The sequence below is a fragment of the Cyprinodon tularosa genome, unplaced genomic scaffold (assembly GCF_016077235.1).
Source record: "Cyprinodon tularosa strain WSP-4 unplaced genomic scaffold, ASM1607723v1 ctg708, whole genome shotgun sequence".
NCBI classification, from domain to species: domain Eukaryota; kingdom Metazoa; phylum Chordata; class Actinopteri; order Cyprinodontiformes; family Cyprinodontidae; genus Cyprinodon; species Cyprinodon tularosa.
This window is the reverse complement of record NW_024039461.1, coordinates 303,178-317,069: the sequence shown is the minus strand read 5'-3', so window position 1 is coordinate 317,069 and position 13,892 is coordinate 303,178. Positions and strand designations below refer to the sequence as shown.

At 35.3% G+C, this 13,892-nt stretch overlaps 1 protein-coding gene across 1 annotated transcript in view; it reads left to right on the top strand.

Annotated features, from left to right (window-relative positions):
* The window catches only part of LOC119772318 (MAM domain-containing glycosylphosphatidylinositol anchor protein 2), a gene marked incomplete at its 5' end in the record, with an annotated part of 46,952 nt that overhangs the window by 22,325 nt on the left and 10,735 nt on the right, over positions 1–13,892 (top strand). Inside the window, one exon of the mRNA XM_038268674.1 lies at positions 4,956–5,117. Coding sequence (XP_038124602.1) covers positions 4,956–5,117 — 162 coding nt within the window. The remainder of the gene's footprint in view (positions 1–4,955; positions 5,118–13,892) is intronic.

The window sequence follows — 13,892 nt, the reverse complement described above, 5'->3', positions numbered from 1 at the left end:
TTTTACAGACTTAAAAACTTCTAAAGACGAGGGAAAAAATATTGATACATTAAAATATCACAATATCTTCATATGCTGATATATTGCCATTTAAAAACACCATATCAATCTCTTTTACTGATGAAATATTGCTATATGTCATCGTTATGCTATGAAATCCCCCGAAAATTCACGAAATTTTGCCATATTTTTATATGTTGATATATTGACGCGGTATCAATCTATTTTACTAACAAAATCTCACAAGAATTTGCAAAATATCGCGAGAGTTTGTAACAGAATGATGACATTTGACGAGATTTTGAAAGTAAAATAGATCGATACCGCTTTTTTTAAAATCTATTTGATATCAGCATATGAAAACATATTTGAGTAAATTATTTTTCAAAGTGTCAGAAATGGATAACAAAACTGCTATTTTCAATGACTACTTATTTTTGTCCAGCTTTAACATCGGTATCGATATCGGTTATCGGCTACATGAGTTTTAAAATATCAGCATATCGGATATTGGCCAAAATCCCAATATCGTGCATCCCTAATATATATATATATATATATATATATATCTATCTATATATATATATATATATATATGTATATATATATATATAAATACAGTAATGTAAACATTTGACTGTAAATTTAGAGTTCTAACTTTTTTTTTTTTAGTAATGAGTAAATTTCGGGAGAAGTAAGGGGAACTAAACTTACTTCTCCCAGGGAAGTAAGGAACTTAAGAAAATAATAATAATGTCAGATAATTGGTGGATAAAGAAAAGAAAGTTGTGGACCAAGCAAAGGCGTTGGCTAAATCTGAACCAATGAGAGAACCAATGTTTAAAATACTTATCTGGCCACTCAGTGAGGAAGAGGCCAATACTTCAAAGCAGTATACAGTTAGAAGCCAAAATGCAGTGTGCAAATACACTCAGGAACATACAGTAGACCTTAATATCTGAACTATAGTTCAACGTTGTAAAATGGTCAACGACATTACAGTATGTGGAAATGCTGATGCAATATTTCAAGACTGTAAGGATGTGTTGAAGGTTCATTCAGGCAGTTGAAGCTTGAAATCAAATTTGATCAGTAACAAATTGATGTGACAACATAAAAAGCTTTTAACCTGACTTGGTTAACCTTTTGTGAGAAGCTGGTATAAAGACACCTAAGACATGATTTCATCTACAATATGTCAAGTTTAAAACACAGTTTATCTGTGAAAATGGATATAAAGATCACTAAATAATCTTTTATTACTCTGCAAAGGAATGATTATGCATCATTCCAAAAAAGATAAGTTTAGCCAATGTTAATGTAAAAGATTACGAGAAATGTATTACCAGTATGCATTTTTACACAGCACAAGACAACATCTGGTTTTTAAATTGTATCAGAGAAGGACTGATGGATTCCATAAAAGTGTGAAAATGTATCACTTTATGTGATGGACTGGACATGACAAAGATTCAAAATGAGAGGAACTAGAAAACACACCATATCAATAAGGCAGCTATGTTAGAATTTTAATTAAACAGAAATGGGTCTCAAGCAAGTATAGCATCAGTAAATTGTATTTTCCAACGTTTTTATTGTCATTACCCTGTCAAAAGTACAGTGCAACGAAATGAACTCTCTGCATTTAACCCGTCCCCTTGGGGAGCAGTGGGCTGCCATTGTGAGCTGCCACTGCGGGGAGCAGTCTGGGGTTAAGGGTCTTGCTCAGGGACCCAGTGGCAGTGTGTGGGACTTGAACTCAGAACCTCCGAGACCCAAGCGCAATGCTCTAACCTCTAGTCCACCAATCCACTAGTGATTAAATCTATTCTTTTAGTATATAATTCTCTTATGTGGCTACAGTTTATGATGCTGGTATTATTATTATTATTATTATTATTATTATTGTTTTACACACGTATTTTAAATACCTTTTAGATCAGGGATCACTCAGTTAATGATGTGTATCTGTTTGATAATTAATATGTTTTTAATTTTTTTACTTAGCCGCACTAGCACTCCGTTTTAAACTTTAGGTCAAATACTCCAGCAGAGGAACATGATACTTGCCAGTAAATTTGATTATTTGGCTCTGTGTACAAACTGTGTTGCAGATCAGAAAATAATTTGAAATTGCTTGCCTTACAACTTGCCAAGGAACCAAATGTCTGGTTTGGACAGAAGTAATTACACTGCAAAGGCGATGTAATAGCACCCTCAGATCGTAGCTGTTCGACTCCTTCATGATCACTTTATACAGCTGCAGCAAAGCTCCAGAAGCTCCAGCTGATAACACGGGTGCAGACTCTCAAACATTGACAACATTTGTATTTATAGGTGATCCATATTAGATGACACAGTTCCCCACAATGCACTGGGATTTTTTTTTTCAGATATGGATAAATGATGCACCAACATAAACATACTGCTCCATGTTTTGACTATTTTGGTCCTTTAGATGTAAACATGTCACTAAGAGTGCCTGTTTTCCGACAAGCTGATACAAGCTTGCACCATTAGGTTTCTGATTGCATAAGAGATGTTTACAGCAGTGTCACAACCTACTCCAGCAATGCAGAGCCTCCATTTTTTATTTTCAAAATAATCTTGCTATCCTCATGGTCCATGAATTAACTAACTCAATCACTAAAGAACCATTAAAATCAGATATGTTTGAATCAGTCTGAGGATTCCATATGAGTCCTCTGATGGTAATTATCTGTGATGGAATATAAATGCCTATTATGCTGCTGTGGCTCTAGCAGCAGCTGAAGCAGTAAATAATGCATTGGCTTTAATCACCTAATGGTTTCCAAATGTCCAGCATTTCATTACCAGGCCCATTCCTCTCTGAGTATAATTATCTGATATGAGATTCAACAAAGAGAGATATTCCATTTGATTTTGGCTGCAGGGGCGTGGAGCTGCTCACTAGCTACCTTCCTTGTGCTTGTAGCAGAGCACAGTTTGGCCTCAGATTATTTTCCTCAAACACAGAGGACTCAAAGACTGTTCATGACTTTCAGGCTGAAAAAGTATAAGTTTAACTCACTTATCAGCCAAATTTGTTCTCTGTTGTTGCGATCAAGAGAATCTCAAATCCAAAACTTTATGCTTTATCCTTTATTAGGAAGGCTTAGTTTCTATTATGTCGTCTCAGTTTAAATTATAGTTGACATCTTAACTACTAACATATCTTTGGATGCATTTACTGATTTTAGATGTTTCATAGTCAATACTTATGATTTATTGGTTTTGCAGTTAAAGTCTTTTATATCCCAACTGTCTTTGACATTTAGTACCTGTTTTAATGCTTTGATTTTTATTTTATGTAACCCACTTATGCCTACTAGAATAAAGTGGGGTCATCGTAATCAAAATTAAATATGTCAGCTGGAAGTTACTCTGTGAAATTTGAGATACCAGGAGTCAGAGTTATTTTGCACAAATAGGGATCTGTATCAACGATAGGGATATAATATAAGAGGTTTGAAATCTGTACAAAGCAATGTAAACATGTTTAAGATTACGGAGAGATTTAAGCTTTTTTATAATTACACAATAATGCCCTAACAATAAATGTTTTCTCTTTGTTTGGTTTGCTTGCAATGGCAAAATGACTTTCGATAGGTACAGTTCAGTTAAGGGGCTATTGGCAGTCTTCTTCCACCATAATATATGTTGGTATGCATGCATGACATATGACAATTTTTGTACACTATAAATCTTTTTTTCTATAGAGCTATAAATGGATAAAGCTAAGATTTTTCAAAAGTATAAAATATTACTTGCAACAAATACTCTATTGACTGGCTGCTACAATCTTTATATCACCAGCTGCTTTGGGTGGCACCTGCTTAAGAAAATGACCCTATGTCCTCCACTTTACTATGGAAGCCGAAAGCGGTTGTGTCCCTCCGATACTTTTTCAAGGTGGTTTTCTCAAGAAAAAGAGTTAATTTTCTCATTATCTTAAGATATCAAAAGCTGTTTTCTCATCATAAGGAGATGATAATTTTCTCTTTATATAAGACAACGGAAGTTGTTTTATCATCATAACGAGATGATTGGTGTGTGTTAAATCCTTCAATACCGCAACAGCGGGAGAGGATTTATAAGTATAAGTCATGGCAGCCTATGTGTAATTCTGTAAATAGTCCTGTGATTAACTTTAAAGTAATAAGACAATGTTTCTGGTTTGATGATTTGCTTTCACTTCTGATTCATAAGCAATTAGACCTATGCCTTTGGCGCCTTAGGTCTTTTCTGACCTTAGGTGCTGTTTGTTCTGTTACAGTATAAGATGCTTTAACCCACCAAAATGAGTCCGGATTAAAGATTTTCTTTAAAAAACTGATTTGTTTCTACTGTATTCCATGCCATGCAATCATCCACCATGATCTGACAATGAGTGAAAAGAAAAAGGAAACAAAAAATCTGATTATTTCCACACACGCAGCTCTGCAAACGGACACATACGGGCACCGCAGGCATGGATGGACTGGGATTCCAGTCCTGTTGTCCAGCCTCATTCATTACTCATACAGGTTAATCATCTCGTTATCTCAAGAGATCAATTACTGTTTTCTTGCGATGACGAGGTAATTATCTCTTTATCACGAGAAAACAATCAATTGATTAACCTTGATAACAAGTTAGTTATGTCATTATCTCGAGAGGGCCAAGGAAAAAAGTATGACCACTCTCGGCTTCCGTACTTTACCAATATGTATCTCCAGGTTATTTAATCTATGATTATGGATGTTGCTTTTGGTCAAGAATCTGGAGTTTTCCCTACCATTTTTTAAAACAAAGAATAAATGACTACCAAATGATTTTATCATGTTTTTCTCCTCTGATTTGCAGGAATTTTAAATGTTTCCTTGTACTTTTTGTGCAACAAAGACTTCTTCATACATTTTAAGAAAATTTATTTCTTTCTTTCTTGCTTTAAGGGTTCTACATGTATATTGAAACATCCAGACCACGTAAGAAAGGAGACGAGGCTCGGCTTGTAAGCCCCTTTTTCAACATCGCACCCAAAAACCCTTATGGCAACCCTAACCCGCCTGCGTACTGCTTTGGCTTCTTTTACCACATGTATGGAAAACACATTGGTAAGACATGCTTTTTGTATTGATTACTGTTCGTTTCTGTTGCAAAGCAAATATCTGAGTTGCTTTGTAAAACAAATAGTAATGCATGCAATGAGAGATTATCTTAATTAAATCATAAACAGAGAAGAAGAAAAGAATAATTACTCTGGCTCTTGAAAAAATGTGTCGTTGATCTTTGTCTTCTTTATTCTATGTTCAAATTGAATTGCAATTCTCTGCTTAATGAAAGAGATTCACAGAAGTTTCTCCACTTGTAAAGAAAGTCAATAAAGACATTCTGAACTTAATTTTATTTATAGAATCATGCAATTCTTCAACTATCTTTGCGTTTCCGATATGAAGCTACTACCAAAAAGCATTCATCTAGAGAAAAAAAACAGTCTTACTACAGAGGCCGGCATTTTTTCTTCTTGTCATAACGAGAGTTGTTATCCATGGTGTTTGCAGTTTGGAGATTTGTGCTTTGAGGCTTAAATCTAGCAATTGCGTCTGACAGATGTATCAAGCAAAAGCTATCTCATTTTAGCAAACCTCCTTAAAGGTGTGTACAAAGATCCTGGGCATTAGCTCTTAACATTCCCTGAATATAGATAACAACCTTGCATGGTCCATTTGAAGATAGTGGACTGAGTGAAGGGGCACTCTTTTGCTCACCAATGCCTATCTTCACCAGGGACCCAATCAGTCGACCGTCAGCACTCCTGCTCTCTGAGTACATGCTGTATGCAGTGTTTGTGCTTTTTGGGGGTTGTGAGTAAGACAACCCCTGCTAAACACTAAAAACCACTAAAACTGTAAATAAAGGCTGTTTGTCATGAAATCTCAGCCTTAGGTTTCCTTCCTATCATTAGGGGCAGCATTTATTACAAGGGTAACCTAAATGAGACTGAAACACTCACAATTGCAGCTTTTTCTTCCATGTAAAGTACTCTTACTTAAAAAAAAAGTCTTTAGAAAAAAAATAGTGATCTCTTTTATATTAGTCCAAATTTACAGTCCTTTATGCACACATCTTTAACAATTTCATCAAACCCTTAATTTTATCTTGGGGTATTGTCTAAGCTTTTAAAATGGTTTATAAATGACAAAGAATATAATATTGCTAAAATAGTTTTACTTGATCTTTTAAAACAAAAACTTTACAAAGAGTCTTAAATGGCCTGTAAATGGGTTTAAAAACTTTCCTAAAGTAAAGCACAGTAGTAGCTGCATCATGGCCTGGTGATACCTGTCAGGGAAACTCTAGAGATTGGGATTATATATTTTGGTGAGAATTGAGGACAAGGGTCGGTTTCCCAAATCAAAATCTTTATGTATTTTTTATGCAGTTGGTCTTTTTATATGTAAAGTGAATCTATTTTTGGAATCAAACAGGTGTAAATACTGGTGTTGGACATCATCAGTGTTGCATCGTTCACATTAAAAGTTCCTTTTAACAATAAACCTAAACAAAGTTTGTTTTTGAATTGAAAAATACTAACTTAGGATAATACTTGCTGTACCTGTGTCCTATGTATTCTACAGTCAATCAGGCTATAAAATCACACACATTTTTATATAGCTCCTATCCTTCAAAGCCCATACTGATAGTAAATATACTTTGTCCTGTTACTTTAACTTAAAAAAAAGAAACGTTTTAGTGGAAGTGATTTAATGGAAAGTCCATTATATAGTAGTCCATTATTAGTGATCATCAATAAAGATGTCCAAACATTTGAAATACTTTGGTTCTTTCACGATTTAGTTCACACGTATTAAATAAACCAATAAAAAAAACATGTGAAACATAACATATGCTAATAAGGACAGTCTTCTTCGGAATCATACATTATAGCATACTGGTGTTAGACAGAAAATAAGAAAATTAATAAGATAGTAAAATGTTAGACGTTTGACTGCTTTTAGCACCTTTTAGGACATCTGATGTCATTTAAAAGTGATGAATGAACATAAAAAAACTCATGAATGTTTGGAGATTGGAGATACTTTTCTATTATTTTCAATGAGGAATGTAGAATATTAATAATTGAGTTCAATCTGTGTAAACTGAGCTCTTGAGAAATGTTCATTTGTACCGCTCTGTTTAGGAAGGAGTGAAGTTAATTTAATTAGACAGTGTCAAACACTGCTGAAATGTCTAACTAAGCCTAAGCTGTAAATTCCCTGCTTCTGTGGCCACAATGATCTCTGAAACTTTATGCACGGCAGTTTCTATTAAATATATATTTAGATTGTTACATATATATAAAAAGCCTGTGCAGTTCCATTAAACAAATCAGATGATCAGCCAGTTTTTTTTCTGTGATATCTGATGTCACTGTGAATATAAGAAATGTCATTAGAAGGATCCCAACTGCTGTTTTTTTTAAAAACAGGTTCAACGTTATCATGTTTGAAAGGGACAGAGAAATATGAACAATTACTATAACAGTGAGGAAATTAAAAAACAGAAGGATAAAGCATGGATGGGATTAGCTCTTAAATTAGCTTTTAAATAGTAAAGGTAGGAACATTCACTCTTAACGAATAGAAAAAAGTTGTTTCAGTCAAAGTATATAAATACAGATATGTAGTTAGTTTTTTTTAATATGAATAATATGAGAAAAATTACACAATTCCAGTGTTTTCTAATCATCTACTGTAATTTAACTACATTATGTTGTTTTAAAGAAAACCTATAAACTTAATATTTGAACCCTTTCAAATGATACAGTGGTACAGCTTTGAAATGTTATTTTTCTAAACATAATCAGACCTGTACAGTTATCCAGAATGAAAGCAACAGTTCCTCATGAAAACCACCGCATAGATAGATTTTAAAATTGGATTTTTCTGATTATAGAGTCTCCTACCTTTAGAATGTGAACATTGGACAAGGGTGTTTGTGATTGAGAAAAGTTTTATCACGACTATAGCTCTTGGCTGGTCCTGCTCTTGTTGTTCCTTGACCGTGGGACAGAGTTGGTGGCAGACCCGGAAGAGAGAATAAGCCGGGCCAGAAGATTCAGCTGCGTGTCACCTCTAGCCAATTGCACCAGGTGAAGGAAGGTCCAGAAGGGAAGACACCATGTGGGCCCCTTTGTTAGGGACTGCAGGCTTCATTGCTATGCAAGTGGAAGAGTTTTTGAATTGGTAGTTGGTCAATTTGAGTTTAATAAGCAAACATAGGTAAACTATTTAAAAGATTAATCTGAGGTAGGGATAGAGGCAGTCAACAGTAGGTACTCTCCTCTGGCTACGGATGACCACTTCTGTTTAAGATAAAGAGGGGTTTAAGAGCAGATTATAGTCTGTGATTTTACTAAGGGTTCTTATGAAATTGCATAATTGAATTGTGCTTTTTGATGATTATAGAAATAGAAGCTGGACATTTTAAAATTATTCAACAAAACTTCCCTCTTCTGGGGTTTGTCTGAGAGTCGTACATCATCCTCAAGGTGAAAAAATCCTTTTATATGCCTTTAAAATGTCTATGTCATTGTGAAGAATAAGTAGAGAGAGGCCAGACTTTCTGTGCAATTTCAAGGCTGGTAGCAGAGCTGTTGTGGTTACATAATGACAAATATAATAACATCAAAAGAATCAAAAGTCTTAAACTGAAAACACCCATGAAATCCAGCTATTAGTGAAGGAATGAGTCAAGGTTTAATGGATTTAAGTATTTAATAAAAACATAAAATGAATCATATGTAGAGAGTGGAGTTGACAGGTCCGCTTCCTCTATATATATATATATATATATATATATAATTGATTCTCTTTGACTAAACCGTGAAATTTAGAGCAAGCTACCCTGAGATGTGCAGATATTACTAAGAACATATTTTGTACATTGATAAAAGCATTTTTCAATGTCTCTCATTAGGTTTACCACCGTAAAAGAGTGTTACTGCAGTTGTATACTGGCCAAATGAATATAGCTGTTTATCTATCAAATGCCAATCACACAATTTGAAATCCAAACTGAAAAGCATTTCCTGGTTGTGCATTTTAAATGTAATTATTTAAGACAAATTGCAAATTGTATTTATGACTGCATTATTAAATAATGCAATTTGAAAATTTCTTTTCCAATCTTCATTTCTGAAAAAAGATTTAAAAACCAAAATTCATAAATCTGATTATTCACTACATTTCCTAATCACACAGTTAAATGTATTATTCCTTACTCCATTTCCGTTTATTCCTTTATTTATTTTAAAATCCTTTTTGAAATTGCATTTCGTTTTTGCTTTACCTGGTCCATTTAGCTTCTGGTTTTCTTTATCAGTGACTATCTAGGTCCTCCTTACAAATTCATTATTTTCTAATTTGTCAGTTTCAAATCTATCAAAAATGTGATATCTGAAAGGTGGATTCACTTTGCCAGAAAGCCTATATTTGTATACTTAATTAGAGCTGCTATACATTGATGTTGTTTTTGTTTTTTTTAGTTATGATGCTCTTAACTAAAAAAAGAAGCAACCATGGGGCTGTGAGGTAACAGAGCAGAGATAAAGAGGATAGAGGATTTTAGGTTCTTATTACCAGTCTAGATAATTGGTGAGTATGGAAAGATGAGACCTGTCCAAACAAGTTTGAATGGGTGGAGAAATGTGTCAGGCTTGTTTTGTGATGTAGGCGGGGAGAAAAATAAAAGGTTTAAAATATGGCAGTATGACTAGCAATGTTGTAAGGTTTGCAATGTTTTAAGGAAGACAGGAGGAAGAGCTGGTGGTAACAGATGGAAAGATGTTGAGGTTCCCATTTTGGAGGGACAAGGATGATAGGATCAGGAATAAGTAATTCAGGCTGGACCACTCATAGAAGGCAGCATATACTGTGTATGTTCACCTCTGTTTCATGTTCTTTACATTTGAGGATAATTTGAGTTATAAAACAAGAGAGATCTCTTTTCAACATTTTAATTTCAAGAACTATATATATGTATTCTTCAGTTTTTTCTAAGAATGTGTTCAAATATGTGAATAGTTTATTAGATTATTATCATAATAGATCTTTTAGGCTAAGAAATATTATTGCACGGATACTGTTTAAGAGTTCCCGTAACACTCTGGTGACAGGGAGGGATGAGGCTCAAGTGTGGCTGGTCAAACTAAACATGTCCCTCCAGAAAAATTGAAATTCATGATTCATGAAGCCAATTACATTTTAACCCTCAAACAGATTTACATTCACGCTGCTTTATGAGTGTGACAAAAAAGTAATAAAAGTAAGGAGGCATTTTCAAAAATGCAAAAATGTTCTTTTTTTTGTTTTTTCAACTCTGTCTGACAGACATCTTAAGCCTTAGACTCTTGGTGATATACAATACTGGAAAAGCAAAAAGACATGGATACATGGAAATCCAGGGTTTCCCCACTGGAAATATACAGTGGAAGTGTCCTGGCAGGTGGGCTGGACCAAACATCTGGAGAGGTGGAAGTGAGGGCAGTCGGGAGAATATAAGGATAGAGGTGTTGGCAGGGCGACTCAGCGGGGAAGATGAGAGCTCCTCCGGCTCCCTGCCGAGGTTGAGTAGGCCGTGACATTTCCAATTTGCTCAAATTGATCGCCAGCCAGACCTTCTCTTCCCTACCCTCCCTCCTTGTCTACAGTGAAATCCACAGCTAGACTATGGTGTAGTATGATGAATGGGCTAAATGTCAAGATTTGAAACCTAGCTCAGATCGTCCAAACCTACGCTTTGTTTAGTATACAGAAAATCTCTTGAGATTTTTGCTCCTTAATGTTACAAGGTAGCCTAAAGTATTAGTACATCTTGAACGTTTACACCTTTTGTACCAGAACCCAAACTTTAAATCAATTTTATTGATTTTCTGTTTTTATAGCACAACACAGAGAAGCACACCTTTTATAAAGTAGAAAGTCTGACAAGTGTGGGCATGCATATATTTTTTGTAAAAGTTGCCTTTAAAGGCCTACATCATCCTTAGGCTGCCCTTAATGAAACGTAAAAGAGTAAACAGTGACATGTGACAATACCATCGAATGGAAAAACTTTATCATATGGAGGAACAAGGAAGTTGGTCAGAGCTACATTGAAGATGCATGAAGATGACTACAAAGCAGCACTTGAAAACTAAACAGACATATATAGAACTTTAGGATATTGTTAGCATTTGAGAATAGGATATAAGTTCAGAGCTACAAACTCCCTTCATCCATTCTGACTCCTTTCAACTAAGATATTTTGCCAATTCAATTCAGTTTTACCAACCAGCTGTATCGACTCATTGACTCTAAAGCAATCGTTTACACTAAGCATGCTTGTAGCGACAGAGGAGAGGAAAATTCCTTTTTAACAGGAAGAATTCTCCAGCAAAAGCCGGCTCATTGTGAGCAGCCATCTGCTGAGGCTGACTGGGGTTCAAGGAGACAGAAGCAGACATAGAAAAAGAAGCAGAGATACAAAAGGGAAGTCTCAACCAGGTCCAAAGGCGGCCCCTTCCAGGAAATAAACAGCCATGTGAGAGGATGAAGGAGAGCACATACAGTTAAGTGGCTTTCCCACTGAAAACTCATTTATTTCAAAACCGGGTTGACCCACTAGCAATCAGCTTTTGGCTCCTTTCCAATATGACCGAAAGGCTGAGTTTGACCGCCTGCTGGCAGGCTGCATGGCCACAGTCCCCCCCCCCCCAACTGCATGTCTGATGAAGGTATCACATTGGATGAGTGATGATGATGTCGACAGTGCGATGGAAATCAGGAAAGTAGGCTAAATAATGGAGAGCAACTTGGACGGGAGCCAGAGCATAGTTCATATTCTTTATTATTTTGCTCTTTTATCTGTCTTAATCCTTCCTACCAGCTACGGCAGTTCTGGTGTTCCCACTGCATGCCATCAGAGGCAATGCGAGGCGATTTTAACACGGGCTGCTTACCGAGTCATTTAACCCAGGTAGACATGCTTCAGTGAGCTGTTTCACTCCCACTAAGAGCCGACTGTTCCCGGGTTTAAACAGGTTTTTCAGCCAATGTAAAAGGGGTATTACAGAAACAGGAATACACTGAAAAATGTTAAGCTCCAACATCTATAAACAAATGTGTTGATGGCAGGAGAACAGCTGATATCTCTCTCCGGGATGGAGTCACAGCCAAACAGGAACATACCAGATGAAGCTATTATAATGAGAAAAAGCAGAGAGGGCATGAAGTAAGAGATTGAACTAACAAATACTGCAGAATGGGAGAATAGAGATAGAATGAAGCAGAATGATGAAAAGGGGTCCCTATGTCCACCAGCAGTCTAAGTCTATAGCAGCATAACTATAGAGATAGCTCAGGATAACCTGAGCCACTCTAACTAAAAGCTTTATCAAAAAGTTGTATGCCTACCCTTAAAAGTAGACAAGGTGTCTGCGCATAAACTAAAACTGCTACAGTAGTTGGTTCCATGGGAGAGGGGCCTGATAACTAAAATATCTGCCTCCCATTCTACGTTTAGATATACTAGGAACCACTAGTAAACCTGCAGATTGAGAGCGATGTGCTCTGTTTGGGATATAAGGAACAATGAGATCTGTGATGACAAATGGAGCTTGGGGACATAAGGCTTTATATGTGAGAAGGAGGATTTAAATTCTATCCTGGATTTATAAGGAAACCAATGAAGAGAAGCAAAATACTGTAAGGAGAGATATGATATCTCTTTTGAATTTTCATAAGTACTCTGGATGCTGTATTTTGAAAGAGCTACAGGCTTTTTACTACTACTCTTTAATATTAAATTTAAATGACAGGTCCAGATAAAAAATAAAACCTTTTTTTTTACTTTATTATCTCAGATTAATTTAATCCTATCCAAATGAGGTGACTCTGGTCCAAAGACTATATCTTCTTTTTTGTCTGCATTCAAGACCAGAAAGTTAAGAGTCATCCAGGATTTTAGGTCTTCAAGACATGCCTGTAATCGATGTAATTGTTTAATTTAATCTGGATTTATAGACAGATATAGCTGAGTATTATCAGCATAACAGTTGCAATTAATCCAATGCTGTCTAATAATTCTACTGATTTGGAGCATATATATAGTAAAGAGAATTGGTCCTAGCACTGATCCCTGTGGTACGCCACAGGTAACCCTAGAGGATGAGAAAGATTTATCATTAATGTAAACTAACTAAAATCAGTCAGACAGATATGATTTAAACCAGCCTAAGGCTGTTCCTTTAACTCCTACAAAATATATATTAAAGTCTTTCTAAAAGAATATTATGATCAACTATGTCAAACGCAGCACTGAGATCTAACAGGACTAGTACAGATACAACTCAATTATCTGAAGTCATGAGAATATAATTTGATTTAATTACAGCAACCTTAAAAGAGGTACATATCCCTGTTACAGGTAGAGATGAATCTATCTAAAATGGAGGAGTAAATTTTAGGAAATACTTAAATAATATGATTGGAACTAGATCTAACATACAAGTTGAAGGCTTAGATGAAGACAATAATTTTGCTAACTCTGAAACTCCAACTAGATGAAAGCAATTTAAACCCAGTTCAGATTATAATTACCTCAGATGCTGGATCACCTTTCAGACATAAATCAATCATATTCAGAGATGGAAAGTAACAAAGTACAAATACTTTGTTACTGTACTCAAGTAGATTTTTCTGATATTTTTACTTTACTACTTATTTTTATGGTGACTTTTTACTTCTACTCCTTATATTTTTACACAAATATCTGTACTTTCTACTCCTTACATTTTAAAAAATTGGCTTGTTACTTTAGTAACCATTTCAATGGAGTTACCGTTATTA